The 16532-nt window shown below is 59.9% G+C and overlaps 1 protein-coding gene across 1 annotated transcript in view; it reads right to left on the bottom strand.

The window, feature by feature from the left end:
* Window positions 1–7463: 7463 nt before the first annotated feature.
* Window positions 7464–16532, bottom strand: part of NDUFA10 (NADH:ubiquinone oxidoreductase subunit A10) — a 37759-nt gene continuing 28690 nt past the window's right edge. Inside the window, exon 10 of the mRNA XM_006151933.3 lies at window positions 7464–7865. Within this exon, the coding sequence (XP_006151995.1) occupies window positions 7797–7865 (69 nt within the window). The 3' untranslated portion in view covers window positions 7464–7796. The remainder of the gene's footprint in view (window positions 7866–16532) is intronic.

The raw sequence follows: 16532 nt of genomic DNA, 5'->3' as shown, positions 1-16532 counted from the left end.
TGGACCACAGGCATTGTCCTGTACATGTGAGGCTGTTTGGGCAGCACTGCAGGAGCCCGAGCACCTATCCCCATGGAGGCTTACATCGCACAGGACAGCATCGCAGAACACACAGCAGTAAAAAGCCGAACCAGATGTAGGCGTGATAGCCAGGAAGGGTCAGGAAAAGCTGCTGAGTTAAACATGCAGGAGACAGGAAGCTCTAGAGCCCATGACCACTTACGTACAGTAAAACGGAGCCACGCTGTACAAGAACTTACACGCAGGCCAGCCCAGGAGCGCAGTGGGCGTGGTGATTGGCTAATGGCAAGTCAGACGCCGGCCCAGGTGACAGCCTGCGAGGCGTGTGTGCACGTGTGCCCAGGGTCCAGATGGGATGGACAAGTGGAGGGAAAACTAGCATATGGATCACAAGAATGATTGCCTCTGTTTAGGAGGTGAGACAGTGTGCAGGTACGTGTGAGCACATTTACTAACAAATGCTGGAGCATGGCAACGCGCCAGGAACTCACCTCCGTGGGTATTTTGTTGCAGGATATATTCAGCAAGAGACAGGACACCGAGGGTTTTGCAGGACAGCGATTTACTCTGTGCCAGCATTGACTCAGCAGGTTCACATCCACAGGCTGAGCCCCGAATTTCTGGGGGTTCTTCCTCATATCCGGCTTAGTCTCTGAGTCTTCCTTGTATGGGTACACACACTTCCACCACTTTTGAGTGGGTAACTCATGAGGTAACTTATCATAAGGCTGCTACGGATTTACAGGTGTGCTCTGGCCTCCTGGGCTGAGAGACGCAGGAGTGCGTGAAGTCAGAGAACTGCTAAGTGGCTATGGACACAGGGCACGAGCTCACTAAATGTCGAACGTGCATACTTCAATGCTGAGCCTGCCCTGCATCTTCCTTTGTCCTTAGAAGATCCCCCTCCCCCACAAGTTCACCTTTGTGGTCAAAACAAAATGGTTTAAGAGAAATACAGGAATAATCTCAAATTCCTCTCTTCAGAAAAATCATTAGCATAAGTGAATACTGGGCCAGCCAGCAGCGTGGTTTAGGTGGCTGGATCCCACATGGCTGCCTGTGTGGCTCAAGTCCCAGACTCAGCAGCTTGAAAATTACACCCGATGCATGTGCATGCACGCCCAAAAGCCCAGGAGAATGGGGGAGGGACTGCGGTGTGGCCACGCCCCCAGGGGTGCTTTCTCAGCCTTTCTCCCTCTCACGCACATGTGTGCACCCTATACAAAACTACACAACAGAAGAGTGAATGTCCTTCTGGCATAGCTCTGTGTGTTCAAATAGAAGGACTGGCATACTTCCATCAAGTGGGACCTTACTACGGATACGACTTACGACTGTATTTAATTTACCTTAAGGCTAGTTTGTTTTTCCCATAGGCAAATGGAAGTAAAACTTGTACATTTCCTAAGTCTGAAATATTTCTGCACCATAATGGTCTGTACTTTTGATTTTAAAATACTCTATTTAGGGGGAAATGGTCCCGTGTATAGAAAGATCACACATGTACACACTCGGTCCCGTGTATAGAAAGATCACATGTGTACACACTCGGTCCCGTGTACAGAAAGATCACACGTGTACACACTCGGTCCCGTGTATAGAAAGATCACACGTGTACACACTCGGTCCCGTGTATAGAAAGATCACACGTGTACACACTCGGTCCCGTGTATAGAAAGATCACACGTGTACACACTCGGTCCCGTGTATAGAAAGATCACACGTGTACACACTCGGTCCCGTGTATAGAAAGATCACACGTGTACACACTCGGTCCCGTGTATAGAAAGATCACACGTGTACACACTCGGTCCCGTGTATAGAAAGATCACACGTGTACACACTCGGTCCCGTGTATAGAAAGATCACACGTGTACACACTCGGTCCCGTGTACAGAAAGATCACACGTGTACACACTCGTTTTCTACGCCATCGGTCGGAACTGCTACTTTGTGAGCACCAATTATTCCTATGCTGGACTGTCTTTACCTATTTGTAAGTCAGGTTTACAGACACAGTCTATAATAAAAGTCCAGCTGTTTTCCTCTGTGCCGCACTTACCCTCACTTACCTCACTAGCTAAGGCCATCTAAGGCCGTCCGCACTGCAGGGTACTAAGACTCAGCCAGGAGACCCAGACACTGCTGCTGGCCTCGCCCTCGGCTCTGAGTCAGCAGGGCAGTCAATGGCTTGACCTCAGCCTGGTATAGCTGGGTCCTTGCTGTTGATCATGTATTTGTTACTGGTTTTTTTTTTTCAAAGAATTATTTTATTAATTTTTTAAAAACTAACTATTTAAATTATTTATTTTAATTTGATCAGAGAGGGATAGAAAGAAAAAGAGAGAGAAAGTGAGAAAGCAAGCCGCCAGGTCTGGGACTTGAGCTGCAGGCAGCCATGTGGGAGTCCAGTGGCCTTAACCACCACGGCACCTGCTGGCCCCCATGCTTACTCTCTACTGGTGCTGCTTTCATTTTTAACTTGCCCTTGTGGTCTGGTTTCTTTCTTTCATTAGCCTTTTATTTGATATATTTCTTACATGTATTTTATTGAATTCAAGGTCTCATCAAAGCACGCTCTCGGCGACGCGGGGGTCTTCTTCGGCTCATTAGCTGCTTCTCCCACAGTCACACACGCACGTGCTGGTCCTTCCCAGGCATCTGCTCCTGTGTGGTGTGCTTACGCACGGCCTGCCCTGCCCACCACTTTTCTTTCCATCCTGTTTAAGCTCGGGCAGCTCTGGCCAGGTCTCATACACGTGACGTACTACTGGCAAGTTCCTAACACTCTCCACAGCACCTGGCCATGGTGTGAAGGCAGTCTGCATTCTGGCTGCCTTCGAGGAGCTCAAGGTCATGGAGGTCGAAGAACAGCTCCATGAGGCTGCATGGAGGTTTGTTAAGATGTTAGTTAAGCTTGTGCTTCTGAACCCCCCAAAGTGTTCTGGACCAGGACACAGCTGGCCTCCCTGGGAGAGAGTGGAGTGTCCACACCAGGCTTTGGGCCACGCTCACGGCCCCTGCAACCCTGGAGTCTTCCCTCCCTCCTGGCCTGTAGTGGAATCCCATTCTGCCAGATGCTTCATGACTTTCTGTAATGAGTGAGGCTCCTTGGGCTCTGCATGCTCCCTAGAGAGGCTCTGGTCACTCCCCAGCGAGCTCTGGGGGCACGCAGCCCTGCTGACCACGCCTCTGCTCGGCGCCAGAATCTCCCATCTTTTCCTGGCTCCCAATTCTAACATATTGGCCTTGTTAGTTTTTTACTAAGATTCTTTCACTATTTTTCCTCCTTTTCTATTCTATTAGAGATTGGGGGCAGGACGTTCTGTGATTCTGCTTCGTTCTGCTGTCTTTGAATGTCTTTAAGAAAGGACAAACTTTAAAAAATTACAGCAACGTTCTTCAGAAAATATAAACAAAGTTACAACATTTTCTGGAATCACAAAAGACTCTGTATTGCCAAAGCAATGCTATATACAAAAGAGACAATTTTGACTTGAGAAATGGGTTTTCATGCTGTGAAAAAGACCTTCTCGTGTCAACGTGCACCAAAATCTGTTTACCGTGATCTGCTATTAATAAGATCAAATTCTACAAGGGCCATCTGGGTTGAAGGACATTTGGTGTCTTGTACGTACATTTTTGTAATATATATTCTCGAGAATTTTTTTTTTCAAGGACATATCTGACTGGGGACTTCCGATGTCACTGAGGGGTTTCTGCTCACTCCCCAGAGCCAAGGCTGGGAAAGCTCTGAGTGGAAAAGAGCAGCGGGCCAGCCCGGCAGTCGGCAGCTCACGGCACTGCAGTGCTGGGAGCGCAGGGCCGGCGCAGGTCTGCATTCCTGGTCGGCCTGAGAATACGCAGGGCCCCGCACACCCGAGAGGCCGAGGAGCTGGGAGGCTGGGACGGTGGTGTACCAGGGCCCTGCGAGAGCTTTCTCTGCATCCTCACTCTTGGGTGTGCACAGGCACTCTCTAGGACAAACAAAATGAACCAAACATTTTAAAAGGAAGAAGGAAGAAGGAAAATGTAACGCAACACCAAGGACCAATGCACCCCACAGCACACGGCTGGACCCCGCGTCGGTGCAATGCAGGCGGGGCTGGACTGGCAAGCTCCTTGGGAAAGTGACCAAGGCCTTCCCCTTGGTGGGAGCTGGCAGTTCTGCCCTGCCCGGCATGTACTCTAGGGAGAGCCGATGTGCATACGAGGATGATGACGACGATGATGCCAACTCCCGCCAGGGCCACTGGAAACAGTGCTGCCTGGGGTGGGCAGCACCAAACGCGAGGAAGAACGATGTGGGCGGAAAGGGCAAACGAGCAAACCGTGCCGATTTAACCTTCCCGTGGAACGGGCACGGCTGCTCTTGCTTTCCTCTGATAACAAGTGTCATGATCATGCATGGACCCACGGAGGGAGGGGACCCAGACCGGGACCTGCGACTCCCGTCGGCTGTTCGTCCGCCACTCCGTCCTGGGGTTTCTCACTCCCGGTGCAGTCCACCCACAGAGGCTGGCCAGCTGTACTGACGGACTGTGCAGGGACGCCCAGCATGCCCCACGCCCTCTGCATCCCGGGGAAACAGGTTCCAAGGCCACCAGTGAGAGTGAGCCACGACCCAGCCCTGCCAGGCTCCGGAGGCTGGTAGGAGGGCTGTGATGACAGCGGGCACTTGGGACAGCACTGGGCAGCACTGGGCAGCACAGGACAGCACTGGGCAGCACAGGACAGCACTGGGCAGCACAGGACAGCACTGGGCAGCACAGGACAGCACTGGGCAGCACAGGACAGCACTGGGCAGCACAGGACAGCACTGGGCAGCACAGGACAGCACTGGGCAGCACAGGACAGCACTGGGCAGCACAGGACAGCACTGGGCAGCACAGGACAGCACTGGGCAGCACAGGACAGCACTGGGCAGCACAGGACAGCACTGGGCAGCACAGGACAGCACTGGGCAGCACAGGACAGCACTGGGCAGCACAGGACAGCACTGGGCAGCACAGGACAGCACTGGGCAGCACAGGACAGCACTGGGCAGCACAGGACAGCACTGGGCAGCACAGGACAGCACTGGGCAGCACAGGACAGCACTGGGCAGCACAGGACAGCACTGGGCAGCACAGGACAGCACTGGGCAGCACAGGACAGCACTGGGCAGCACAGGACAGCACTGGGCAGCACAGGACAGCACTGGGCAGCACAGGACAGCACTGGGCAGCACAGGACAGCACTGGGCAGCACAGGACAGCACTGGGCAGCACAGGACAGCACTGGGCAGCACAGGACAGCACTGGGCAGCACAGGACAGCACTGGGCAGCACAGGACAGCACTGGGCAGCACAGGACAGCACTGGGCAGCACAGGACAGCACTGGGCAGCACAGGACAGCACTGGGCAGCACAGGACAGCACTGGGCAGCACAGGACAGCACTGGGCAGCACAGGACAGCACTGGGCAGCACAGGACAGCACTGGGCAGCACAGGACAGCACTGGGCAGCACAGGACAGCACTGGGCAGCACAGGACAGCACTGGGCAGCACAGGACAGCACTGGGCAGCACAGGACAGCACTGGGCAGCACAGGACAGCACTGGGCAGCACAGGACAGCACTGGGCAGCACAGGACAGCACTGGGCAACACTGGGCAGCACTGGGCAGCACTAGTGCCCAGGTGTTTCTTCCGGCTCAAAGATGCCAAGGCCTCTGGCCAGCACCAGGGACTGGTGGAAGTGAGGCCAGGCTGACCAGGGGGCAGCCGAGTGTCCGGCACACCCCACCGTCTGCTCTCCTTCCTGGCACCTCCTGACCAGGCCCACCACCTGCTCCCAGCCTCTTCCTGGGGCCCTCCTGGGTCCCCATTCCAAACCCGGCCCCAGGCCCCCGAACCACACCTGGGGAACCTGTTGGGTGAACCACTCTGGAGGCTCTGGAAGCCTCAGGGTCAAGCCCAGCGGTAAAAGCCTGAGGAGCCTGGCCCGCCCCAGCTGCGCCCCTCCTCCTGACTCCCTCCCTCCCTCCCTCCCTCCCATCTGAGCCCGAGCTCCTTCTCCCCTCCAGGCTGCCCTGGGCCTCTCCACCTCCCGTCCTGGCCCTGCTCAGACCCGCCTTCTGCTGAACAGGTTCTGGGGCTGCCTGTGTGACCCACGTGGCCGGGTCCCCCACATCTGCTCTTTCCTTTGCTCCATTGTTCACAGACTGAGCCCAGGCCCAGCTCCGGCCCTCCCACGGCCACTGCCTAGCTACACCGATGCCCAGGTGGGCTAGCTGGCTAGCAGGCTTCCCTTGGCATCACTGTCCCCTCCAGGGACACAGCCTGGGCCCACCATGGTTAACACACAGGACCCAGCGCAGGGACCCAGGTGCTCCCAGCTCCTGCCTCCTGCGTTCCCTGTGGCCCTCACTGCTCAGGGCCAGGGCCAGGGCCAGGGCCAGGGCCAGGGCCAGAGCCAGGGCCAGCCCCAGCCAGACTTTAGCCCCAAGAGCTCTGCCTCCCACTCTGCCCCATGCACCCCAAGCCTGCCGGCACCCCAGCGGGCCAATCACTCTGGAAATCCCACCTCATCCTACTGAGGGTGGCAGCATGGTCCCCACCCTGCCACCCAGAGCCAGGGTCCTGGGGGTGCAGGCTGGGGCCTCCTCCCACACGGAGGCTCCTGGACGCTGCTGGACAGTGTCCATCTATCCAGGTAGCCTTGCCCAGGCCCACCTGCAGGACCCAAGCAGTGGCCAGACACTGCCTCCACTCTGGGCCCAGCCTCTGGCCATGGCTGAGCACGATGTCCCCTTGCATTAGTTCAGTCCTGGCCTGGGCAGGCGGCAGGCGGGCTCCCTCCCCACCTGGCCTCGTTACCCACAGGGCAGGCCGGCACCCGCATGCCCGCCACACCTCTCCTGAAGTGATGCACCAGCGCCGGCTGCAGGTGGCCCTCTGCGTCCCTCTGCCGTGGAGGACAGGAGGGCCCTCAGGTTTCCGGTTTCTGCTTGGAATGAGGGTCTGTGTTGGCTAGCAAACCCAGCGACATCCAGAGAAAGAGAGGGGACTCACTTGGAAGTTTGGCTTTTTAAGTTTCCTTTTTTTTCCTACCCAAGGGGCAGCCCAAGAGGGTCTTCACACTGCAGCCCACTGCAGTCCCCTGCCGGACAGGACCCCCTCTTCCATCCCTCCCACCTCCCCTCGGCACCCCTCCCAGGGCGGGGCGAGGGGACCAGCAGGGTGCCATCACATGGCCTGGCCTAGGTCTCTGAAGACAAGCGGGCTGCCCGGCAGCTACGCAGGACCCTCCTCCCTCGTCTCCACTCAGTGAAGCAGGTAAGTGGCTACGAGGGACAGGACACACAGACTTCACCGGAACGCAGCGTCTGGAAGAAAGCAGCCAGACGGCATGGGTCACGCGGGACGGGGAGGGGACCACACACGCAGAAGCACACCGGGAGAAGGGCCACAGCAGCCGTTTTATTTCTCGAAGGCTGAAGCAGCAGTGAACAAAGCCCATGTGGCCCCGAACAGCCACGCTTCCAGGACAGACGTGTCTTGTCCAGCGATATCACGGGCCCCAGGGAACAGCCGGAAGGCCGAGCCCTGAGCAGGGGCCTCTCCGGCTCCGTGAGTGGCGCTCCAGACCAGTGCTCTCGGTGCGTCTGTCTCTTCTACTGCGCGTCTGTGGGTCACGAGCTTTGCCCTAATTTACAGCTGCAGAGTCCGGGCCATCGGGCAGGCTGGAAGCTTCTCCGTCACCGGACGCAGCTGGCGCAGGCGGGGCGGCCGCTCACTTCAGCCAGATCCACTTGTCGCCCACGTCAGCGTTGTAGCCAGGGTGGTACCTGCGGCCCGGCAGCTGCGGGGAAGCAGGGGTTATTACAGCCACACTTGGGGTACCACACTCCCCTCCCACATTCGGAAGAAACACAAAGCAGGCTGCTCTGGGGGTGGGGAGCCCCTCTCATCTGCACGTCTTCTGTGCCTTTCCAGTCTTACGGAAATGCAAGTACTTCGTGTATTGATTTTACGGGTTTTTTTTCCTTTTAAAAAAGGAGAGATCAATAACTTGTGAGGGGTACATGGCTAGCCAGCCAGCTCACAGGTCTGGAATCTGAGCCCATGTGGTCTGGCTCCAGGCCACGCGGTGCGTGATCCGCCCCTTCCCGCCGGGTGTGCTGTACCTGGCAACAGCCCTGCCTTCCCAGGGTCCCCACTGTCAGCAGCACTCTGCCTGCCGCCAGCCAGACGGGGTGCTCAAGATCAACTCCTGGACAAGGAATTGCTTGCGTAAGGCAAATCGAGAAAGAGGCCAAGGGACAGATGCTGACATGGCTGTTCGAGTGGCCTTTAACTGCGGGATGCAGGGGACTCTGCTGTCCCCACCTGCAGGGCTGACTCAGGGCTCCAACCCCACGAACGTGACCACATGGCCAGCCTTCCGCTGCCTGGTACAGGAGCCAGCAGACGGCAGCCACAGACCTGACTGGCCTGCCGGCGGTATACAGGGAAGGCTGTGCAGCACGTGGTCCTGCCCGAGGCCACCACACCCCAGGGGCAGAGGCCAGCAACTGCGATGGGGTCTGCAGAGTCCGAGTACTGACTCTAGCTCTTTCTGAAAGCTGTGCTGACCACGGGCTGGGCAGAGGGAGCAGGACGCTCGGGGCAGCAGGGCTGTTTCCGGCGCCTGGCATACACCTGCATCTTCCACAGCAGCTGCTCAGTACACGGCACCAGCCCTGTGCCAGGCATGGAGCAAAAGCAGGACAGGGCTTTCGGCGCTCCGCCAGGTTCGAGGCCCATGGTGGAAGGTGCACCTGTGTGACTCGGACTATGGCCGGGCAAGCTCAGGTAGCAGGAGGGCGCCTGTCTTGGCCAGCTGGTCTGTGCACCAGGAGGCCCTCCTGCAGCTTCTCTTGTGCACACAACTCAGAGAAGCCAAGCTCAAAGGCCAGGCGCTGGGACAAAGGTCACTAGGGGAGAAGCACCTGCTGGCCCTCTTCCTCCTGGAAGGGACACGGATTCCTTCTACAACAAGGGCTGTGTGCTGACTGCTCTGAGAGGTGTGAGTCAAAGCCAGTCCCGTCACCTCCGGCTTCAGAAGCCAAAGAGAGCGCAGAGCACACTGGGACATATGTGGGCAACCTGGGCCAGCGATGCGGGGTGCAGGTGGGAAACCCGCCTGAACTGCACACAGCCAGGACAGCATGCAGAAAGGGACCAGCTTCGGGAAGAGGGGCAAAGGTCACAGCCGGGGCAGCCCAGAGGGGTTCAGGGACTCCCAGTTAGAAAAAAGGGTTCCTGAAATAAACCCACCAGTGGGCAGAAGCGTGGCAGGTACCACAAGCCCCATGCTGGGGCGCAGCATGGCTGAGACTGCAGGGCTCCTCTGGCAGGGGCCTTTGGCTCCGGGGCACTCCGCCAGCCTGGCAAGGCTCTCCCGGTCTCTCCCTGCACCCTCCTGGCAGAGGCAGGCACCAGGGCCAAGGGCAGACCTGCCATCTCAGGCCCATCCGGGCCCTCTGCAGGCAGGGGCTCCCCAGTAAGGACCTTCTTCACCGAAGCCCTTTGGCTTCTGTTCCTTGGAAGACCCGAACTATCAGGATGGGATTCAGATGTGCCACACATTCAGGAGCAGGTGAGGCAGCTCCGAGACAGTGACAGAGGCCACCCCAGAGGCACAGAGGCCACAGCCACGGCCAGTTCAGTGACCTGTGTAAACCGCCAGAGACTCCCGAAGGGGCAGACGGGCAACCTGCAGGGACAATGACCAGCGCTGTCCAAGGTTCTGAAAACCGGACCACCTCACATTCAACTCAGTAACTCCAAGCAGAACAAACCAAAGACTCCCACACAGGACAAGTAACCCAGTTACCGGCCACCAGGGGCAGAGGGGCTGAGGAAAAGGAGGTTAGGCATGAGCGCGGAGGAAACTGCAGGCCTCTCACCAGAAACCCTGCCAGCCAGGAGGCTGTGGATGTCGCACGCACGCCTATCAACCTAAAATTCTATGGCAAATGAAAATACGTATGAAAATGAAGTATAAATGCAGTTTTTCTCAGACAAACAGTTGAAGAATTCACTATTACCAGACCTGCATTATACAGGTAACTGTCTTCTCAACTGCCAGAGAGAGAGAGAGAGAGGGAGAGAGAGAGAGTGAGAGAGGGAGGGGGAGAGAGAGGAGGGGGAGAGAGAGGAGGGGGAGAGAGAGGAGGGGGAGAGAGAGGAGGGGGAGAGAGAGGAGGGGGAGAGAGAGGAGGGGGAGAGAGAGGAGGGGGAGAGAGAGGAGGGGGAGAGAGAGGAGGGGGAGAGAGAGGAGGGGGAGAGAGAGGAGGGGGAGAGAGAGGGGAAGAGAGAGGGAGAGGGGGGGAGATGAGGGGGAGAGAGAGAGGGAGGCGGCGGCTCTCCCGGTGGGGCCTGGCCATGCCATCATCCCCTCTCTTGCTCTGTCCCAGTGGGACTGGGGACCCATGCACACATGACGGGTATGGTTTTCAAGCTGCCAGGGCCAGGATTCAAACTGTGGTTGGCCCCTTCACCACTAGGCATGGGGCTGGCCCTAAGGACAGCTGCGGGACAATGTTACTCGGCCGAAGACGGGGGGTGCTGGGAGCAAACGCGGCCATACACAAAGGGACAGAGCACATCCGAGATGGGGGTTCCGGAGGGGGATCAAGGGGTAACAAGAAAACCGTATATACATGCATATATATATGTACAGGCTTTGCAGCAAGGCGCTTGTGCTTGCCGGGGAGGGGGGGAAAGAGAGAGAGAGAGCAAGAAACCACCCCCGGGGGATGGCCACGCCACAATCACTTCTCCATTCTCCTCTTGGGATGCTGGGCGAGTCTCAAGCTGCCAAGTCTCAGTCAAACCGTGGCTGGCCATGTGGGGGTCCAGCACTTGAACCCCATGCCACCTCTGGCCCTTAAATTTCTTTGGAAGGTAGGCATTTAAAACCCGAATAGTAACTGACCATGAGGTAATTGACCAGCTGTGAGCTGCAGAAGCAAACCGTGAAAGAACTCCAGCGGGAGGGTCAGCAGCTGGAAACGCACCCTGCGAAGGGGCTGTGCTGCGTGGGAGTGAAACCGTGCGACGTGGGGGTCATCACAACCCTAACCCGACGCAGCCATTACAGTGAAGAAGAGCTGTGGCGAGCCAGTCCACGGGAGAGACGCGCGGGTGTGGACCTCTGGCACAGGAGCGGCGTGGGAAGGGCAGGTCCCAGCTGGGTGAGCAGGACAGCAGCCACCCCTCACTCCTTTTCAGACTCCTCTGTGCAGTGTCGGTTCTGCAGACCCCGCCAGGTCGGAGAGCCACTCTGATGACGAGCAACGCCTGCCCCTTTCTGGGAACAGCGAGGTGAGCTCAGGACACACTTGTGCATTTGTCCTGTATCTCAGCGACCAAGGACTACATGTGGGCTATGCTCAGCTCGGAGGGGCGCGTGAGAAAGCCAAAGGAGCCCCCGGCCCAAGCACCCGGGACGACCTGCGGGCGTGCCACACATGTCTTTCAGAACACAAGCCCTGCCCGGGCCGCTCCTGCTCACCCAGGCCGCACATCCTCCTGGAAGTGTGTTCTGGGCCACTGCTCCTGACACCCCGCCACGCATACTGCCCATCTCCACGGCACCCTGTGCTGACCAGTCCCCCTCACAGGACTCCCGGGTCGCAGTCCCTCCTAACGTCTGATTCGTACTCGGAAGTGGTCCTACCTCACCACACGTCACTGCTCCCTGACAGCCTGCGGAGCCCTGAGAGCACCAGGAACGCTCTGTGTCCTGTCCTAGGGGAGGTGGCACTACGTGACTAGCCAGGCCACTGGGCTGCCAAGAGGCCAGCTAACGCTAGAGCCTGCTCTCACCACCAGCAAAGACAGGAGGCCTCTGTCCACCCCAGGTACACCGTCCGCCACAGCGGCTCCCGGCGTGCCGACCTGCAAACAGCGGACAGGCTCCGGCCCCCTGGGCTGTGCGCTGCCGTCAGCCTCCAGTGAGTTCCCTTGCTCCCCCTACTCCCTGCCCTGCCCTGCCCTGCCCTCCACCAGCAGTCCACAGGGAATGCGGCAGGTGGCAGAACTTTCTGCCACGACCCACCTGACCCCTGACTGGTGAGGTGCCCCTCGGCTTTCCTGTCCCCTCGCGTGTGCCCCGCACTCACCCTGACAGCCTGGAGCAGGCTTACGTGGGCAGCCACACTCAGTGACAAATACTGTGGCCTCGCACAGTTCTGTGTCCACCCCCTGAGGGCTGATGAGCTGCGAACAGAGGCTCCGAACCTCTTACAGACCTGACAGGGGGATGGCCGGCTCACAGCCCTAAGGGCTACACCTGTAGGCCGACTTCCCAGGACGCCCACAGGGCAGACGCTGCCTGCCCGAGTCCCAGGTGCATCCCTGAGGCACAGGGCACACCCTGAGGTCAGGATAGGGGGAGTATGGGGTCTGGCCCTCCCCGGTCTCCGACACTGACCTGCCGCCGTGCCACCTGCCGGGCTGGGCCCCGCCAAAGCTAGCTGCATGCGGGCAGGAGCGCACGGGGGCGTTATTAAGGCGTCTCTGTTTTAGGAGACGGTCAAGAACTCGATACTGGAAATGAAAATAATGTGCTGGTAAAGTAAAAATAGCAGGAGGGAAACAGATTCTGGTGTCCTAGCAACGGTCTCGGACACACCAGGCCCATGACGCGAGCTCAGGGCCGAGGACGTGTACACGGGGAGGCTTGTCTACCTCAGGAAGGGCCGTGGGCCGCGCGACCCAGGACGGCCAGGCCCTCACGGCCTTGGGCACAGACTGGGTCAGCTCGTGACCAAGGACAGGTTCAATTCCAAGGACAGAGTGGGGGTGGGGGGCAGCGCTGATGAAAGACGTGTCCGTGACTGTCACAAAGACGAGGCACAGGGCACCCTGACAACACGGCTCTGGATGAAGCTTGGGCTCCGAGCACGGGTACCTCAGTGCTGGCCAGGACTGCGGTGTGGACGGAGACCTGAAGCCACTAGGACTCCAGCCAGGTCAGGGAGAGGACAGGTCAAAACGGCCAAGGTCACAGGACCAGCCACGTAGAACCAAATGCAAAGCGAACACCCTCCCCTCCACACGAGGATCTAACCTTACTGGCCACAGAAATGCCTCACACGCCACCGCCCAAGGACCCCGACCCAGCCTGCAGAGCGTGTCATCACCCTGAAGCCACACGTGGAACCATGACTGCCCGCCTGAGCACGAGCCCCGCCCTGCAGGCAGCTGTGCACCCAACAGCTTCTCTGTGCCAGCTCACGGTGCCACAGGGCAGTGACAATGGCGCCTCCTGTGGCAGACGGGCCAGCACCACACGGCCCCCCAAGGCCTGGCTCGTGCACAGCCACCACTCCTACCCAGGCCCCCTCCCCCAACCTGCCCTGCACCCCAGCTGCGCAGTTCCCACCACCAGGAACCGCTTCTGCAGAACACCCCTCCCAGCCATGCCCAAACCTGTGGCCAGCACGCCCTCCGGCTAGCCACTCTGACCACCCTGTGCTCGGCTCTCTGGAGCTTACCCTGCAGGGCTTCTCACGGTCAGTGGGCCACGCTAAGGACGTCCGTGGGCACCACCAGGAGTCTCACACCCAGTCGGGGCCGGCTTCTCAGAGCCTCCTCCAGTGCCGTGGGCACCGCCTTGGCCTCTCTTCCTGGAGCCGCTCAGGACACGCTTCGGAAACATGCACAGAGGCCCACACACGCAGGGACCGGCACCAGGCCCTACCTTCTGCTTCCTTCCCACGGCACAGGGTCCTCGGACCCACGCCAGCCCATGGCCCTGCCGCCTATCACACCTCAGCCTCACAAACGCGGCCCTCTCCCTCACCTGCTCCCAAGACCCGCCGTACGTGCAAACTCATACCCACACCCACACCGTGAGCAGCTCAGACGCTCCAGCGACCTCTACACGTCACCCCTTTCTGGATGGCCCCAGCGTTCGGGACCAGGTCACAGCCCACTCCGCACAGAGGACGGTGGCGGCACAGAGCAGAACAGGAGGGGTGCAGAGAGCACCGGACGAGGCAGGGCCCCTGCACACAGCTGGGCTCCCAGAGAACGCCTCCCGCCCCACAGGCGCTGTCGGAGCGAAGGGGGCCCAGCAGAGGTCAGAGGACTGGAGGGCAGGGGCCAGGCTCAGGGGTGACAAGACCCTGCTGGGAGCCGCTCCCTGCAGCCTCGCTCTCGGGAGCACAAGCTCTCAGTCGTGAGTAGGACCAACATCGGAACAGCAGGAAGATGCAGCGTGGCCTGTGAAGAGGTTCTGGGAGAGAGGGTCCTTGGGCAAATCCGATCCAGAGTGAGCAACTGCGGCCCGGTGGGCAGCGACCACCGCTTGAACCCCGAGAAGTGGACCGTGGGCTAGACCTTCCCACTCAGGTCTCGGCGCCTGCACCCCGCAGCCTGCGACGACTGGCGCCTTCAGTGGGCGCGCTCCAGTTCTGACCTGAAGTGAGGTTCTTGGTTAAGGAAGAAAGGAGACGGAGTCCCGAGCAGGCAGCGGCGCTTCCTCCAGCAGCTGTGGGGGCTCCGGAGCCACCATGCGCCCATAGTGGCCACGGCCGCCCACCTGCCCACACCTGCAGGCGGAGCCCCAGCAGGGCACCCACACCACAGGCTACACGGCTGCATGCGCAGCACTGACCTGGGGCTGGGCAGGGCCCTGGCACCCCTGCTGTTCCTGCGGACCCCGCTCGAGGGAGCAGCTGCCGGGAAGAACAGGCCCGGGAAAGGCAGCAGGTCCTCACACGGGGAGGAGGCCGGGGCGCCTCGCTCTGTACTGAAGCACAGCCCCAGAGCTGCGAGGCTGTTCCAGCAGGAGCCAGGATGGCTGCACTACCACCTGCTCCCCAGAAACGCATCAGCGTCACATCTGAGGACACTGGACCACGTGTGGGCACGACACTTGGCACTCGTGCCTCTCGGGCTCCGAAAGCGTGAGCATGAGCGTGAGCAGCTGCCATCTGCCGTCTGGAGCCACCCTGCGGTGGTGCCGGAGTGTGAGGGAACGGGGTGCTGGCTGCCCAGGGCTGGTCAGAGGGACCAGCTGTGCAGCTCCTGTCGCCCTGCAGCTGGTCAGGGCTACGCTCCCCAGTTGTCAGTGCCCCAGGGGGTGCCCTTCTGTGCCAGGGGCCTCACTCGGCCCTGCACCCTCTTTCTGAAGACGAGCAGAGGTCTGTCCTGGCCGCAGTACCATGGGGCCTCCCTGACTCCTCCAGGGTATGGCCCAGGCCTGCTGGCGGAGCTGGGATATCGGAAGGGCTAGAGCCCCGCTCGCAGTCTGGGATCCCTGCTGTCAACGGTCCATCTCTCTGCACCGTCCCTCCCTCTCCCTGGGGTGACCCTCTGCCTATAAACACATCCACACCCAGCAAGCATCAGACTGAAAACCCGAACAGCAACAAGTGAGCAAAAATGAGACCACCAGTGCCACCACTCCCCAGGCTCAAGGGTGACCTGGTCGCCCCAGCAGCGCTGCACTTGGCCACACAGCCGTGCCCTGCCTGCGCCCCTGGGAATAGACAGCGACGCTTACTGGCAGACCCTGCCCAGCAGTCTGGCTTGCCTCCTGGCAGTGGCCAGCGCGGTGCTCCTCGTCCCAGCAGAGGTCCCTGTAGGCCCCGCCCACACCTGTGCCCACGCATGTGCCAAACCTGCTGCCACTTGCATTTCAGCAGCTGGCGAGTGGCGTCAGCGGCCTGCTCTTGGACAGCGGTGCGGCCACACTTGTCACTGTGCCTGTGGAACTCCAGCACACCCACGAACGGTGGCCGCGTGAGCCCAACAGCACGTGACGCGGTCCTACGGAAACCAGGGAGACGCTCTGCCCGGTGCTACCGCACCGGGTGAGCTGCCAACAGCCGGAGCCACAGGATTGGGCGAGCCACCAGGCCGTGGACCAGCTGGGGACAGCTTCCCACCCACCTGGACTCGAGCTGCACAGGCCCGTGTCCCTAACTCCAGGCAGCCCTCGAGAGCCGGCTAGGGCTCACTCCCTCCATCTGTGAGTTGGTCCGACACGGCCAGCCAACAGCACTCTTGGACCTGCGCGAGGGCCCTGCAGTACAGCCTCGATGCTGAGATCCCAAAGAGCAGCGCCCGGTCCTCGCCCGCACCCCGCACCCCACCCAGCAGTGCCCCGTCCTCACCCGCACCCCACACCCCACCCAGCAGTGCCCCGTCCTCGCCCGCACCGCACCCCAACCAGCTGCTGCCCCGTCGGGAACCCGGTCACAGTGACATGCCCAGGGCCACCTGTGCTGCGCCCCCCACTTCTGGCAGCGTCATATGCAGTCTAGACCAGGAATTAAGCACACACGCACCTCCACGCTCCAGTGCAGGAGCAGAGCACCCCCAGCACTGCGGCACCCCCGCTCACCGGCAGCTGTTGTGACTGTCCTCTGAGGCCTGAACCCTTCGGTAAGCCAGTGAGAGCCCAGGAACCAGTGTGGCTACGGAGGAAGGGCAGGCCCCTCGGAAAGGGAGGGAGCTAGGTCTCAGG

The sequence above is a fragment of the Tupaia chinensis genome, unplaced genomic scaffold (assembly GCF_000334495.1).
Source record: "Tupaia chinensis unplaced genomic scaffold, TupChi_1.0 Scaffold000332_1, whole genome shotgun sequence".
Classification (NCBI taxonomy): Eukaryota; Metazoa; Chordata; class Mammalia; order Scandentia; family Tupaiidae; genus Tupaia; species Tupaia belangeri.
Note: the sequence above shows the minus strand (reverse complement) of the source record. Positions and strands in the feature narration are given on the sequence as shown.